The 17,538-nt window shown below is 42.8% G+C and overlaps 2 protein-coding genes across 2 annotated transcripts; one reads left to right on the plus strand and one right to left on the minus strand.

Moving 5' to 3' along the window:
- Positions 1–1,756: 1,756 nt before the first annotated feature.
- LOC123504438 lies at positions 1,757–2,827 on the minus strand. Its single transcript, XM_045254949.1, has one exon. It carries the CDS (start codon positions 2,825–2,827, stop codon positions 1,757–1,759), a length of 1,071 nt encoding a protein of 356 aa, XP_045110884.1.
- Positions 2,828–3,175: 348 nt separating this feature from the next.
- Positions 3,176–7,466, plus strand: LOC123504528. Its single transcript, XM_045255114.1, has one exon. The coding sequence runs from the start codon at positions 3,200–3,202 to the stop codon at positions 5,183–5,185; it is 1,986 nt and encodes a 661-aa protein (XP_045111049.1). The 5' UTR covers positions 3,176–3,199; the 3' UTR covers positions 5,186–7,466.
- The last annotated feature ends 10,072 nt before the right edge of the window (positions 7,467–17,538 follow it).

Here is a 17,538-nt window from a genome sequence, read left to right on the forward strand (position 1 = left end):
TTTTTTTTTTTTTTAATCATTCTTTTTAATGCAACGCTTTGGAAACAGTATGTGCTCTCCCTTGTCTCCGATATTAAGTAATTTATTTATGGAATATTTTGAAACAATCATTACCTAGAATTGCCCTACAAAATCTACTTTTGTACTGGTATATTGACGACATATTCTCCTTTTGGCCCAATACACTCAATAATTTTGATGATTTTTTTTTTTTTTTTTTTAGAAAACTTGATACCTTTCAATAATTTCAAAAGTGAATGGGAGAATAACAATTCACTCTCATTTCTTGATATTCTGGTTACTCGAGTTAATGATCTTCGTACATTTACTGTGTATCGAAAGCCTACCCATTGTGACATGTATATTTACTATTTCTCCTACCATAACGATGACATCAAATTATCTGTTATTTCTACCATGTTTACTAGAGCGTTATGAATCTGTAGCCCCTAATACCTAGATAGTGAGAAATCATATATTTGGTTAATGTTTCGAAAATTAAGGTATCGTAATTGGTTCATAAAGAAAGGTTATCTTAAGGTTAGAAAGACGTATCTTGCTCCTAGGTCCTGCCCAGACAATACCAAACCATATTTATGTCTCTCGTATGCTAAATGCCTTGAAAGTATCAAGTCAATCAGCAGAGATCTTGATGTAAATATAGCTTTTAAGTACATATCCACCCTCAAGTCTATCCTTGTTCACAATAATTTGTGTGTTAAAGCTGAAGGAGGTGTATATAAAATTCCTTGTAAAGTTTGCAACTTAGTTGCAGAGAGGTATGCACTGTGCAGCTGTGGTGAAGACAAGACGTATGTAGCTACCGCCCCTCATCTTACATTAAACTATCAGCTCCCTAAAAACATGAAATCGTGAACACACGATTTCTGAGCAAAAGTTATGATAATCTAATTTCTCTTCTTAAATAACTTCCTAAGCTTCGTGACACTTTGTGCTTTAGTGAAACATGGCTTAAACCAAGTACAACACATCTAAATGAAATTGATGGCTATAAATCTTACCACACACACAGACCTGATGGCTATGGTGGAGTCGCTATTTATGTCAAGGACATTCTACCCAGCTTCCTACAAAGTGAATACTGTATGAGTACAGACAATGTTGAACTTTTTTTTTTTATACCATGTGGACTTTTCACGGGAATTTATGGGCTAAAGGGGTACTTTATGTGGTACCTCCTATCTCAAAACCCACCCGCTAGGAAACCGTTGCCCCGAGTGTGGCAGGGCGTTACTCGAAACACTGTTCTCCCAATTGCAGTTTATTTACAGAGCACAGAACTAGCAGCACAGCAGGCACCACAGTCTTGGTGATCACACGTCTCCAACGTCGTGTCTCCCTCCTCTCATGGCCGTCTCCTCCACTGGCACGGCGGCAACACATGTAGGGAGTCCCACGCACTCGTAAGGGCCCACAACTCGCCCACACTGGCTCCTCGTGCTTGATCCCGTCGCTCGTGCCTCCCCTGCGGCACGACCTCGCACACAATCTTCGCTGGACAGAACAGGGGTAGTGGTGTGTATGGCGGCTGGTGTCCGTCTGCCGCTGCGCTGGCTAGCCTGGAAAACGTCGCCTCCTCTCATAGCTGCCGGCAAGAGCCACGTCAGTTTGGGGGGTAAACTACCTTAATTTAACCACAAACGAGCGGTAGTGAGCCAACAACACTCCGTCAGTCCACACTCCCCCCTGATATCTAAATCACCCAGGCACTCAGTCACCCATCTTCCACAAGCCCTCAATCACACAGCAGACACCTGGTAGATTGTTTGATTCTAGCAGAACGCCTCAGCACCACACTCCCAACATCTTCACCGTTTCTCTCCGGGTCCTCCTCCTCACGCTGCTCTTCTGGAGTAGGAAACGTAACCACCAGATCCTCGCAGTTATTGTCCGAGTTGCCTACTACTCTGTCCTGGTGTCTTGGTGGTGAAACGCGATGTCGCAGATCACGAACGTGACGAGGTGTACCATCAACTTCGGCGACTTGATCCGATACCACTCCAGTCACGACGCCCTCTTTGTATTGCTCGTCGCAGCGCACGCCGGGAGGCTTTACCCAAACTTCTTCTCCTACATGGTGAGGGTTGTTTTCTACTGCAGGGTTGCTTCTGCTCGCGTCTTCTCCCCGCACTCTCACCGAATACCCGTACAACATGTTCGCAGGCGCAGAGGTAGGCGAGCAGTCATTCCCGGGCGTGATGTTGTAGAGGTACACCGCTTCTGCTATGGAGCATCCTTTTCTTGCCGCGATGACCTTCACTGTCCTGTGACACCTCTCAACGACACCATTTCCAGACGGTGAATACGCTCCCCGGAAGTGCATATTCACGTTCCAACGCAAGGCAAACTGAGCGAACAACTTGCTGCGGAAGGCGGTGTCATTGTCAGTCAGAATCTCGTCCGGAGTCCCGCGCTCACAGAAAACTGCTTCCAACTGCTCGATGATGTTATCGCTCGTTTGTAGCCTCAGCGGGCGCCAGATGGTGAAGCGAGAAGGCCCGCAGTCGATGAGCGTGAGATACGACCTTCCTCTACAGTGCGTGATATCCATCCCAACCCGCTGCCAGATTCCCTCCACCGACAGGTTGCCTTTACTCCACTTCACTGGCGCTGGGTCTATAGACTGGCATATCTGGCAGGAAGCGACAACAGCACTCACCTGTCCTTTCGTCACTGCCGCGTTGACTCGTTTTACAAAGTACAGCGTTCTTCTTACCCCAGGGTGGCCACGGGAATGGTGGATGTCTGTCACTAATTGGTCAAGGGGCGTTTCGACAGCTGCCGCACACACTGCCGGTGGTTCCATGACGTTGGCCGCGCCAGGATTTGAGGCAGGTCAAGTGTCTCCATCCGCGAGCCCGCTCTCAGTAGTCGCCTGATGCCTTCCGGAAGACCAGCGACGAAAGCACAGGCGAGTCCCTTCTCGGACATGCCTCCGAACAGTGATGCCAGGCGGCGTAACTCCGCCAAAAAGACATCCGGACTCTCACCAGCTTGTAGTTTCCGGCAGATGAACTGTTCGTATGCGATATACGAATCCACGGCAAAAGCGCCCACAAGCGCCTACTTACAAGTGCACATTCACGAGTCGCTCTGGCTATATCAGACTGTTATGTATAAAGGGCGAAAGTACTGCCTCACACGTGTAGGTTTTGGTCTGAACGTCGCCCCCTTAATAATGAATACTGTCCTCAGCTCTGCGTTATCACAAGATCCCGACGTGAGACGTGGGACTTCGGCCTACATTGATGACGTCTACGTTAACGAGGACATCGTCACGGCTCGTCGGGTGGCGGAGCACCTTCATCGCTACGGCCTAACCACCAAGGCTTATGAGCGCGTTACAGAGGGCGCTCGAGTGCTGGGCCTGAGGGTCTGGGGGGAGAGTGGCATGCTGCTCTGGGGACGTGATGGCAAGGTGAGTGGTGTGCCTACCCGCCTGACGCGGCGAACAGCTTTTTCTTACTGCGGCAAGTTAACTGGCCATTTTCCAGTGTGTGGGTGGCTGAGAGCGGCAGCGGCCTACGTGAAAAGAAGAGCTAACGCGGCTACGCACACCTGGGATGACATCATCGTCGATGCCGGCCTGCGAAGTATCCTGGAGGAAATAGCAGGGAAGGTACTGAAGGACGACCCTGTTCGAGGAAGATGGGATGTAGGAGGAACAGAGGCAAAAGTGTGGGTGGATGCTAGCTCCTTAGCTATGGGAGCAGCAGTCGAGGTGGAAGGTAAGATCGTCGAGGACGCCTGCTGGTTGCGTCCTGACGGCGCCAGCCACATCAACATGGCTGAACTTGATGCGGTCATCAAAGGACTCAACCTTGCTCTGGCATGGAAGATGAGTAAGGTTGAATTGGTGACTGATTCCTCTACTGTCCACCGCTGGATTAACGACTGCCTCACTGGACGAGCAAGGCTAAAAACAAAAGCTGCCAGCGAGATGCTGATTCGCCGACGACTCGAGATCGTGATGTCTCTGGTTAAGGAGTGCGGACTCGTCCTCACAGTGTCTCTGGTGCCCTCAAGCGAGAACAAGGCAGATGTCCTCACCCGCGTGCCACAGCGATGGTTAAGGACGTCCGCGGCCAACGTCATGGAACCACCGCCAGTGTGTGCGGCAGCTGTCGAAACGTCCCTTGACCAATTAGTGACGGACATCCACCATTCCCGTGGCCACCCTGGGGTAAGAAGAACGCTGTACTTTGTAAAACGAGTCAACGCGGCAGTGACGAAAGGACAGGTGCGTGCTGTTGTCGCTTCCTGCCAGATATGCCAGTCTATAGACCCAGCGCCAGTGAAGTGGAGTAAAGGCAACCTGTCGGTGGAGGGAATCTGGCAGCGGGTTGGGATGGATATCACGCACTGTAGAGGAAGGTCATATCTCACGCTCATCGACTGCGGGCCTTCTCGCTTCACCATCTGGCGCCCGCTGAGGCTACAAACGAGCGATAACATCATCGAGCAGTTGGAAGCAGTTTTCTGTGAGCGCGGGACTCCGGACGAGATTCTGACTGACAATGACACCGCCTTCCGCAGCAAGTTGTTCGCTCAGTTTGCCTTGCGTTGGAACGTGAATATGCACTTCCGGGGAGCGTATTCACCGTCTGGAAATGGTGTCGTTGAGAGGTGTCACAGGACAGTGAAGGTCATCGCGGCAAGAAAAGGATGCTCCATAGCAGAAGCGGTGTACCTCTACAACATCACGCCCGGGAATGACTGCTCGCCTACCTCTGCGCCTGCGAACATGTTGTACGGGTATTCGGTGAGAGTGCGGGGAGAAGACGCGAGCAGAAGCAACCCTGCAGTAGAAAACAACCCTCACCATGTAGGAGAAGAAGTTTGGGTAAAGCCTCCCGGCGTGCGCTGCGACGAGCAATACAAAGAGGGCGTCGTGACTGGAGTGGTATCGGATCAAGTCGCCGAAGTTGATGGTACACCTCGTCACGTTCGTGATCTGCGACATCGCGTTTCACCACCAAGACACCAGGACAGAGTAGTAGGCAACTCGGACAATAACTGCGAGGATCTGGTGGTTACGTTTCCTACTCCAGAAGAGCAGCGTGAGGAGGAGGACCCGGAGAGAAACGGTGAAGATGTTGGGAGTGTGGTGCTGAGGCGTTCTGCTAGAATCAAACAATCTACCCGGTGTCTGTTGTGTGATTGAGGGCTTGTGGGAGATGGGTGACTGAGTGCCTGGGTGATTTAGATATCAGGGGGGAGTGTGGACTGACGGAGTGTTGTTGGCTCACTACCGCTCGTTTGTGGTTAAATTAAGGTAGTTTACCCCCAGACTGACGTGGCTCTTGCCGGCAGCTATGAGAGGAGGCGACGTTTTCCAGGCTAGCCAGCGCAGCGGGAGACGGACACCAGCCGCCATACACACCACTACCCCTGTTCTGTCCAGCGAAGGTTGTGTGCGAGGTCGTGCCGCAGGGGGAGGCACGAGCGACGGGATCAAGCACGAGGAGCCAGTGTGGGCGAGTTGTGGGCCCTTACGAGTGCGTGGGACTCCCTACATGTGTTGCCGCCGTGCCAGTGGAGGAGACGGCCATGAGAGGAGGGAGACACGACGTTGGAGACGTGTGATCAAGACTGTGGTGCCTGCTGTGCTGCTAGTTCTGTGCTCTGTAAATAAACTGCAATTGGGAGAACAGTGTTTCGAGTAACGCCCTGCCACACTCGGGGCAACGGTTTCCTAGCGGGTGGGCTTTGAGATAGGAGGTACCACATAAAGTACCCCCTTTAGCCCATAAATTCCCGTGAAAAGTCCACATGGTATAAAAAAAAAAAAGTTCAACATTGTCTGTACTCATACAGTATTCACTTTGTAGGAAGCTGGGTAGAATGTCCTTGACATAAATAGCGACTCCACCATAGCCATCAGGTCTGTGTGTGTGGTAAGATTTATAGCCATCAATTTCATTTAGATGTGTTGTACTTGGTTTAAGCCATGTTTCACTAAAGCACAAAGTGTCACGAAGCTTAGGAAGTTATTTAAGAAGAGAAATTAGATTATCATAACTTTTGCTCAGAAATCGTGTGTTCACATGAAATATACTTAAGTAATCAAGATTGTTTTTAGGGAGCTGATAGTTTAATGTAGGGTGAGGGGCGGTAGCCACATACGTCTTGTCTTCACCACAGCTGCACAGTGCATACCTTTCTGCAACTAAGTTGCAATCTTTACAAGGAATTTTATATACACCTCCTTCAGCTTTAACACACAAATTATTGTGAACAAGGATAGACTTGAGGATGGATGTGTACTTAAAAGCTATATTTACATCAAGATCTCTGCTGATTGACTTGATACTTTCAAGGCATTTAGCATACGAGAGACATAAATATGGTTTGGTATTGTCTGGGCGGGACCTAGGAGCAAGATACGTCTTTCTAACCTTAAGATAACCTTTCTTTATGAACCAATCACGATACCTTAATTTTCGAAACATTAACCAAATATATGATTTCTCACTATTTAGGTATTAGGGGCTACAGATTCATAACGCTCTAGTAAACATGGTAGAAATAACATATAATTTGATGTCATCGTTATGGTAGGAGAAATAGTAAATATACATGTCACAATGGGTAGGCTTTCGATACACAGTAAATGTACGAAGATCATTAACTCGAGTAACCAGAATATCAAGAAATGAGAGTGAATTGTTATTTTCCTATTCACTTTTGAAATTAATGAAAGGTATCAAGTTGTTTGATTTTCTAAAAAAAAAAAAGAAAAAAAAAATCATCAAAATTATTGAGTGTATTGGGCCAAAGGAGAATATGTCGTCAATATACAAGTACCACAGTAGATTTTGTGGGGCAATTTTAGGTAATAATTGTTTCAAAATTTTCCATAAATAAATTACTTAAAATCGGAGACAAGGGAGAGCCCATACTGTTTCCAAAGCGTTACATTAAAAAGAATTATTTTTCCCAAAGAAAAGGAAAGGCCAAGACATCATCCAGAGGGACTTTAGTATACAAAGAATCTACATCAAAACTCACCATTTTACCGTTGGTGAGAGAAACAGAACTTAATTTTTCAATATAATCAGAGGAATTCTTTATGTGGCAGCTTGATATATAACTAACAAGAGGTGATAATTTGTAGGCAAGAAATTTGGATAATTTATAGCCAAACGATCCACAATATGAAACAATTGGTCTAAGGGAAATCTTAGTTCCTGTTGTGATTATGGATAAGACCAAATGTTAAGTGATATCATCACATCACATAAGAGAAGCTCAAATCCTCCTTTTCTACAACGCCTCTCTACTGAGTTCAACTGTAGAGTAAAAGAATTGCTAAATAAGGTTCCAGATATCGATGCCAATTTGTTCATGCAAATTAACCCTTAACTTCCACATATATATGGCTCACCTAAAACTCATAAAGCTAATATTTCCTTAGACCAATTGTTTCATATTATGGATCGTTTGGGACTAGTGGCAAAGACAGGTCAGGTCATGGTAGGGTTTGAGTAGGGTGGAGCTCACAGGTGGGGTTGACCAATCACACTGTGCCACGTTACTCTCATCCTTTGCCTTCCCCTTTCTCTGGGTTCAGTGTGCTCATATACTTGTATTCTGTTTTGTACTGCTGAAGATGAAAGCAGTGGCCTTCGAAATGTCCAGTATGAATACTTCAAGTCTATAACTGTGGTTTTACTGAACAAGTTTATATTCACGATAGTGTGATATTCCGCCCTCTCTCTCTCTCTCTCTCTCTCTCTCTCTCTCTCTCTGTATGTGTGTGTGTGTGTGTGTGTGTGTGTATATATATATATATATATATATATATATATATATATATATATATATATATATATATATATTGTGATGGGCACCGTCTTAATCCCCTTTAATTTATTATTTCCTTATATGTGAAGCCTATGGCCACTCAGCGCGGGCCCCTCGGGCTGTTCTGCTGAGCAGACAACCCGCCTCCCTCTTTCCACCATTTTGTGCGAGCTTCACGTCAGTACAGAGGTAGCCTTCAGCGGAGATAGACACACACTCTCGTCGGTCTGGCACAGTGTTAGGGAGATTCGTGTTGCTGGGCTTCTCTTGTTACTCGCTAGTCATTGGTCTGGGAGTTGTGCCCTCCTGTTGAGTAGCTGGCTTGTTACTGGGTAGACCGTGACTGCTAGAGCAACGGGCTTGTTGCTCTAGGAGAGGTGTAGTAGGTTTGGCTGCACTTCTGTTTTCCGTCCGTCCTGTAGTGTGGCGGCAACGCGTGGGAGAGACGCGGCATTGTCTCGTCCTGTTTGTTTGTTGGTGGCCGTGGTCACCAGTGGGGTTTGGTGGGCGGCTGTGTGCCCCCACCATCTTTTGTATAGTTTCAGTAGTATACTGTATTGTAGTGGTAGTAGCCACGCACACCATTGAAGGCTGAGAGGCTTCATGTCGGCCAGTGGTGCGTAGTTGTCGTCCGCCAGACTTGTCTGCGACGAGTATTTGGAGGTACCACCCGTAGGTGGTGTCTGGGCTTGTGTGTACATCACAGGATGTGCTGTACACATCATATATTGCAGTAGTAGTAGGCTAGGTAAGTCAGTCTGACAGGTGTTAGGAAGCACTTGTTGTAGTAAGATAATATAGTAATATATACTGCACGTTTTGTCCCAGTCTGTGAACCCTCACAGCCTAGGAGCAAGGCGTGTGGAGAGGCATTAATACTTCATAGAGAAGTGGGTGGAATTGTCCTTGTGGGCGGTTTCTCTAGGGGGGAAGTCTGGGGGTATTTTTGGCAGAATATTTTTCAAATCCACGAAATTTGTTTTCTTCGCTTAACATGTCGGGGATACCATGAAGTATCGCGTGGTGAAGTTTGTTTTTTTAAATTTAAATCCCCGCGCCTTGAGGCGGGCATTTAAACAGCATGCTTCACGCGCCACCACATGCGCTATGAATATTTGCCTATATATGTGTAAAATCGCCTCCATGAAAACATTTTTGGAGGTAAATTTTGTCACTTGACACTCTGGTGGTGTGTTGTTGGCGCGGCGTCAGCCGGGGAGGGTCTGTCTGCCTCACAAGCGGTAGTGTACCTCAGCCAGTCATAGGAGGAGGACGCGTCGGCGAGCGAGCTGCATTTTCCTTGTTCTACAGTAAATCATCTCTCAAGCATGACTTACAAGAGAAAAGGGACGCAGAGGAGGTCTTCTAATCAGCAGAAGGCTACAGCTATGCGGTGGAGACGTCTAGAAGAGGAAGAAACTCAACAAACACATTCTCTCCGGCACCCGGCGGGAGTGAGTCATCCCCACCAGCGTCTATCTCACCGCCACCCCCACCACCGTCTACCGCACCGCCACCACCACAAGCCAGCACTTCCTCCACACCTGCTCATCCAACACAGCCTGCAGCAGTACCCACCCCACCACTACCTGGCACATCTGCTTCCACTGCATCACCACCACCACTGCCATTAGTTCCAACTGGGGAGACGACATTCCTGATAAGACAAAAACTTCTTTCTGAAGTGACTCGCATCGAACCTGCTGCACCTGCCGAGTCACACGAGTTCTTCCCTGTCACCTACCCCTTCCCGCCTCCGTACCCGCAGTTTAGAACGACCTCGACAACACGGGGATGTTTAATACTACCCGAAACGGCCAAGGCAAGCCGAAGGGGACGGGAAGGGGAAGGGGAAGATTAATATTATGGTGGTTAGTTGTGTTTCTTGAGGAGAAGCCCGTCTCACTTCGTTACAGCACATGGGGAAAGCACTTAACACAATCTCTCTCTCTCTCTTTCTCTCTCTCTCTCAAGTAGTGTGACAAGTACATCCTTCTCCACAAGTCTGAGTTATAAAGATAGCTGCGGTTCTGCTGCCTGCATTTGTGGCGTTCCATTGCACGAAAAAGTGAGTGAGCGTGTAGGTGAGTGTGCGTAAGGAAAAAAAAAAAAAATAAAATAAAATAAATAAATAAATAAGAGTAAAAAGATAATAAACAAATAAATAAATAAGAGTAATAAGTAAAGAAAAATAGCATTGTGGTCGAGCCCACATCCTATCTTTCCCATACTTTTTTTCACCTCTTCTCTTCCCGCCCACTTTCTCTTAGCTAGCTTTCTTGTATTTTCACCACCCCTTAATATATATATATATATATATATATATATATATATATATATATATATATATATATATATATATATATATACACACACACACACACACACACACACACACACACACACACACACACACATATATATATATATATATATATATATATATATATATATATATATATATATTATTCCTACCTCCACCACATAAGAAACAACACCAGCTACTGAGGAAGGGTCAAGAGACCCAAAATCCGGCTCTAGCAGCAATGGCTAGCTATGGCGAAGCCATCACCGCATTGAAAAAATGAGGGGACACTTAAGATATAAAGAAAATATCTTAGGGAAAATCATTAATGCCGAACTGGCCATCACCTTCAACGAAATATGCCTGCCCAATTATACAATTAATATATATATATATATATATATATATATATATATATATATATATATATATATATATATATACACACACATATACTATATATATATAAATAATATATATATATATATATATATATATATATATATATATATATATATATATATATATATATATATATTATATATATATATATACTGTATATATACATATATATATATATATATATATATATATATATATATATATATATATATATATATATATATATATATATATATATATATATATATGTTATTACGTAACGCCACACGGCTGCGGTTAACTGCTACAGCTCACTAGACTGTTATTCTGGCAAAATCGCCAACTTTGTTACGGTCAGTACAGTGGGGATTATAAAACACTCCACAGAGTCCCCACTACTATGACTCACAGCCGCCGTAACCCTCAGGTTCTTTCAAGGTCGCCAACAGTGTATAATTTCCCCCACTGTAAGGGAATCTTCTCAGCAACTCCTTCACCTCCTGTACCCGACCAAGTAGAATTTATAAATGGTAGATGTTATGTGTAACAGGGCGAGGCCTTAATTAAGGGGGAGGTCTGGGGGGATACCTCCTGGGAGTATGGTACATCCTATGGCTTTGAAATTTAAGTATGTTGCTTGTTGCTGTTCATCAACGTGATTCTGCAAATTTCACGAAATTTGGGTGAAACTGAAGAGGATACTGAAACAACTTCATTTTTTTTGTTTTTATTTTGGAGCTTTTATTTTTTTGTCAATCGAGTTCAAAAAAATTGTATAGAAACCTTGTTTATATATCTTTATTTTGTGTGGATGAAATTGTAAAGTTTTCTTTAGTTTTCGAGAAAAAAAAAAATAAATAAAATTCACCTTCGATTTTCTATACTTTTTTTTAGCATGTTTTTTTCATCTTTTCCAAATTTCCTCCACACAAAAAATAGCTCTTTAGTTGTACTTTTCATTGATATATCACAATGGACTCTGAGATTTTTTGTTGATTTTTTGAAATTTTTCAAGTGAAAATTGCACGTTTTCGAGAAAACGGCTCCTGAAAATTTTTTCTCATCTTATTGGTGTCTTGCTTATTGTAGTGCTTTGATTGGCATGAAAACTTCACAGAATGTAGCTCATTCTGTCTTCTTCCTGGATTAGATATGGTATCTGGTCCCCCTTTTAAAAAAGGAATGATTCACTCAAAGGTGAGGGTTTCAGAAGGCACCACCTTCCTCATTGTCGCCAGATTTTATCTGAGAACTCCCCAGGTTGATATGAGTCGTCCTTTTCTTCTGTTTTTCTCCTTTTCACTTTTGGTGTTGCATGCTGAACTCTTTCTTTATCCAACCACCTCATAGTTTCCTGTATTTTTCTTATGATCCTTTTCACTCTCTGGTAGTTGTAGTGCAATTGCTCTATTGAAAAAACACCAGGAATCTTCTCCTTTTGGACAGCATTGGTGGAAATGCTCCTCGTTGGTGGCTGTAAGGTGGTAATATGAAGACCATATCGCACGTTGCATGTCAGGTACATTGCCATGTGCATTGTCCCTGATGGCTTTTCCGTAGTACGATGCCAGTTTGTCAATGATGTTATCAGTGAGCATGTTGGCTCCTCCAAGAATGCTCCTTTTCATCTTCCTGCCAGTCTTGGTGGTGATCATTTCAAACTCTTCCCTCTTGAGTTTTCTAAGCCTGGTCCCCATTCTTTTGCTGACATGATTCAGGCATTCTTCTTTAGTGACAGGGACTTCATAAGGGCCTTTTCCACCATTCAGCTTGCAGACAGCATTGAAGGCACTCGAATCTCCATCGCCAACAAATGTTGTGAAGCGCATCTTATAGTCAGAGGAGCGTGACCAGATGCCTACAGCTATCTCAGCCTCCATGGCTCCAGCCTTTCCATCAAAGTTTTTGTGACATGTTTGCTCCTTCTGAGGCCTCTTCTTGCTGCAAATATAGCAAAAATTGTATAGAACATCAAGATCAACGACTATTGTCGTGTTCACTTCAATTGCAAACCCGACGCCAGCGTGGGATCTGTGTCCACGTTTCATCCACGTACAATCGAAGCTTACATCCACATCAAGGATGCCGTCTTCATCAGGTGTAAACTTTACCTTTTTGCATGGACATAATTATACAATTTAATGCTAACTAATGAATAAATGTTATAGTGCCTTTCTTAAAGAACTGAGGAAAGTATCCCGCAAAGTAGCACGCACTGAAGAGTTTTTTTTAATTGTTCTAAAGCGTTATCTGTACAGTTTTGTAATATTATTTTACTGATTTTTGAGGATCCCGGTGCCTTATTCTTAAGTTTCTGTATATCTTTTTTTTATTTGTTTCTTATCAATTTCTCTAGTTTGAAAGTTTTCATAACTTAGTCTATTCAGATTTGATGTTGGAAATGAGGTTACTCTATGCTAGTTTATATCTATATAGGTATTTTCTCCAGTCTTTATCTTTCATATAGTTTGTATGTACTGTAGTTTTTCCCTTCAATACGTTGAGTTTATTCCAGAATTCTTCACTGTTACACACACACACACACACACACACACACACACACACACACACACACACACACACACACGAGTTCCTTAATAACAAATAATTACTCAATAACAAAAAAAAAAAAAAAATAAATAAATAAATAAAATAAAATAAAAGAAACATAAGCAATACATAAATACAAAGTAAACGGAACAATGTATCACTCAACTCATCTTTCATATCTTCACCTTATCTTTATCTTCCTCCCTTTCTTCTTCCCTCCCCACTGTCTATCCCCTCCCCCACCCCACTCCACATATCATTCCTACCTCCACCACAGAAGGAACAACATTCTCGCTTGGCACTTCACTTCATTCCGAGTGCACATTCTCGCTCGTTCGTTGGCAGTTCAACCCTCACCTATGTGGCGGGCACGGATTCCCACGCATTCGGCTATTTTATACGTGTGTGTGTGTCTCGTGATTAATATACCCTGCACCACCCTTTATTTCATTTTTCACTTTGTGTTGTTTTGTAGTGGTTGAAGAGCTTTTCCTGTTTTGTCGTTGCTCGTATTGTGTCCAGCGTTGTTAGGCTTCTACCAGCAGTGCTCACTAGTTGAGTGGTAGCGGACGAGTATAGTCTCTATGGGTGATTGTGTTACGTTGTGGAGTGCCGTTTGTTCCGTTGGTGTTGGGGTGGGTGTGCGTATGACGGACTTGTCATGTTGTATTGTGGCTTGTTTTGTGACCAGTGTTAAGCGTTGTGTTGTTATTTGTGTTTAAATAGACGTGCTCAACTCTACGTTTAATAAAGAACATAATTACCTGGTGCTGAAGTACCAACCACCTAGGATTAGGAAAAGACCCTTTGGGAATAATGAGGGAACTCATGTGACGTTTTTACAGGAAACGGCGAGTAGTAAACACCAGGAGTATACTACTGCAACATGCCTAGGATTAAAATCACCTAACAGTAATGATCCCAGGAACACTAACAACCTACTACAAACATTGGCTAAAAATTATGTTTTCATAACAAAACTAATCTTAGTTTCGGACGGTTACATCATTGTAATTAGAAATGAAAACGAACAAGACAATTTTCAATGCAAAACTGAAAGACCTAAATGACAAAGAATTCCATTCACTTAAACCTACCTGAACTAAAAGCCTACCGATCTATAATCATCCCAAATGTAGGCAATAATATCTTCAAACACAATGAGGACGACATTCACCAAGAAGTATACAACAACCAATGGACAGCCAACAACATAGCCTCAGTTTTCAATTTTCCAATTTGAAGAACTATGAAAATAAGTTTCACTGAAACCATACTAGCAAAGAAAGCAAAAAGTGACGGTTTACGCATGTTTCACATGAGTATCCAATTCCACAACATCAAACAAGAAGTCTGTTACAAGATAGGAGATCAGTACACTAATCATTGCCCAAAAACATATATAAATATGAAATAGAAAAGAAGTTATCAAGAATAAAAGATTGGGCAGATAAACAAATTCTCAAACCTACAGTCAGATTACAAAAGCCACAAAACTCCAACAGTACGCCAACTATCAACATAAACCGCGATGACTATACCAAAATTTTCACTTGTATAATGCATGCTCGTGCCGTCAACATGGGAGTATCAGGAAGTTACGAAAAGGACTAAACAATATGCTACAAAAAATAAATAAAATAAATGAATAAATGACAAAAAAAATAAATAAATAAAACTACCAACTATAAATGCACCTACAACCCCATGAACAAGAATTTAACAGCAGAGGAATTAATTCAAAATATACATGACAACACTTGCATTGCCAAATACGACAGCCCAAACATGAACCACCTCGAATTATTCGACCACATCAGAAAAGGAACAATAGAATAACAAGATTGTTGGCAGTTAGTGGGAGAATCACAATTCAGGAAGCTTAAACTTGGCAGAAAAAAATAAGGTAAAATTCAATATAGTTATCATATTCAATAAAACATTAAAAATTATACTCCACAACGTATTCCATTGGAATTCCAGGAAATTTGAACTTAACATCTATAGATCCGTAGACCCAGACATTCCCCTCAACAGTCATTGTCAACCAAACGCAAAATCTATAAAAATACCAGGATATAGATGTTATGAAAAAAAAACTACAATACCAAGTAGACGGTACAGCAATTGCAGTAAAACACAACATACATCATAAAGTCTTCTCGGACTACCTCTCTGACACCTTGGCAATACAAATAGAAACTACAATAGGACCAGTAATATTTAGTACACTGTATCAACCACCAAGTAGAAACCACCCTTTCAGAAGACAAGAACCAGTATACATGATAACTAACCTCGATGCTAATCACTACCTATTTGGATAAAACCACACAAATACAATAGGCCAACAGCTCCAGAAAATTATTAATAACAAACTAATACAACATATAGGACCACTTTTTGCAACATTTTTTACAAGAAACAGAGGAACCAACCCGGGTATTATATTGGCTAGCTACATAATACAACATAAGCACATAGAGCAAGAACCTTTAATGACCAGCGGCCATATTCCCATGTTAATTACTATTGTAGGATGGAAATGCAGGCCACGCGTTTTCAAATAATTTATTTCAACCGGTTTAAGAGTCACAAATGTCAGACACTACATAATAGTAAATATATGCACCACCAATAACACAACACCATCACTAATGCAAACTGAGACATAATAAATTTTACAATGGTAACCTGCATAGCAAATGCAAACCACTACATCATGGTAAATATATGCACCAACAATAACACAACACCATCACAAATGCAACCTGAGACATAATAAATTTCACAATGGTAACCTGCATAGCAAATGCAAATTATAAGACAACTCACTTCATTGGCCCACGGCACATACGTCCTATTCCCTGCAGGACAGCCAGCCACCATGAACTCTCCCAAAGGCAGAATCAAATGTCACTTCCAGATGCACCAGCACCATTCACCTGGTCGTCGGTCAGCCACGCCGGGTAGACACCAACCACCACCACCTCAGCTGAACTGACACCACCCAACAAATCAAAACACTATAACATGCGCTATACAGCATCTAAAACATTATTCTCATCTGCTGTTACACACTTACATGCATGGCACATACAATAATTAACATAAGTATAAACACATGGGTAAACACCATCTACCACCACTCAGCTGATCCGAAACCACCCAACACCCAAACACTAGTATATAGGCAATATAACCGCCAAATTCAGTATGTATGCTGTTCCAATGCCTATCCTAATCATTGCACATCCAGTACTCAACATACGTGTAACATGTGACAACTTACTTGGCTGGAGGTCAGACAGCCCCAGACACCCAACATGCACGAGTCACCGCAGCACATCCACCACCACCACCTCTTAGTTGAACCGTCACACCTCAATCCAAGTCCCAGAGCCACTCATCAAACTCAAACACTGGTGGAGACGTCAACACTGGCGAATGACTGACTCACCCCGGCATGGGACGCCTACCAGCAAGGCAGACGCCACGTCTTCAACAACATGCGTACGAGAGGCGCACGCGAAACATATAATTTATGATACAACTATCTCCATATCATCAATGCAAATACCACCATTAATCAGGAAAATCTACAAGAGAGTAAAATGGGAAGACTTCAGTGAATAAATAAACACAAACATAACCTTACCTAACTTACGAGACTCAGGCATAGAGAAAATTAACAACGCTATAGAAAAATGGTACCAGGTCATTAAGGAAGCCATTGCAAAATTCATCCCCTCAACACATAACAAGCAATTCCCGGCACCCCAACAGAGCCAACAAACAAAAACACGCATCACATATAACGAAATAAGACAACACGCAACTACCCACGGGTGGACATTACAGCACTATCAGTACTAGAAAACGCTTCAAAATACCCTGCGAGAAAGACTCATAATTGATCACAACGAAAAATTGGAGTAACATAATAAATCAAACTGCAAAGAACCTCAACAATTCTGGAGAAAAATAAAAAGCTTATGTGGATAGAAAGAACCAGAACCTAATTACATAACTGATGATGATAACACCAAAATATACGCACCGTAAAAAACAGGAAGATTTAGAGGAAGGTTTTTGAAGAAAACTCAGACTTAGACACCGAAGAGGAAGATCAGAAAGAAGAACCAGGTATACATACATTTTTTTTCAAATAAGTCTTCAAAGAATTACTCTATTCATATAGATCTCTCTTAAACCTAAATAACAACATTAACCAGGAAATAACGACAGAAAACATGACATACATCATAAAGCACACAAAGAACACAGTACCTACCTGGGTCCAGTCACATTTTTAAACTAATACTCAAGCAACTTCCAGAAAAAGCAATTCGATGCTTGTCAATAATCTCTCTCCTTGGACTACTTCCCGGACATATGGCTACACAGGAAAGTCGAAATATATGATTAATTTAGCCATAAAATGTGAAATCATTAACCAACATGAAAAAGATGGA

The sequence above is a fragment of the Portunus trituberculatus genome, chromosome 16 (genome assembly GCF_017591435.1).
Source record: "Portunus trituberculatus isolate SZX2019 chromosome 16, ASM1759143v1, whole genome shotgun sequence".
In the NCBI taxonomy this organism is placed as follows: Eukaryota; Metazoa; Arthropoda; class Malacostraca; order Decapoda; family Portunidae; genus Portunus; species Portunus trituberculatus.

Coding starts and splice junctions, on each gene's coding strand:
- LOC123504438 (XM_045254949.1), bottom strand. CDS start 2,827: ATGGAACCACCGGCAGTGTGTGCGGCAGCTGTCGAAACGCCCCTTGAC.
- LOC123504528 (XM_045255114.1), top strand. CDS start 3,200: ATGAATACTGTCCTCAGCTCTGCGTTATCACAAGATCCCGACGTGAGA.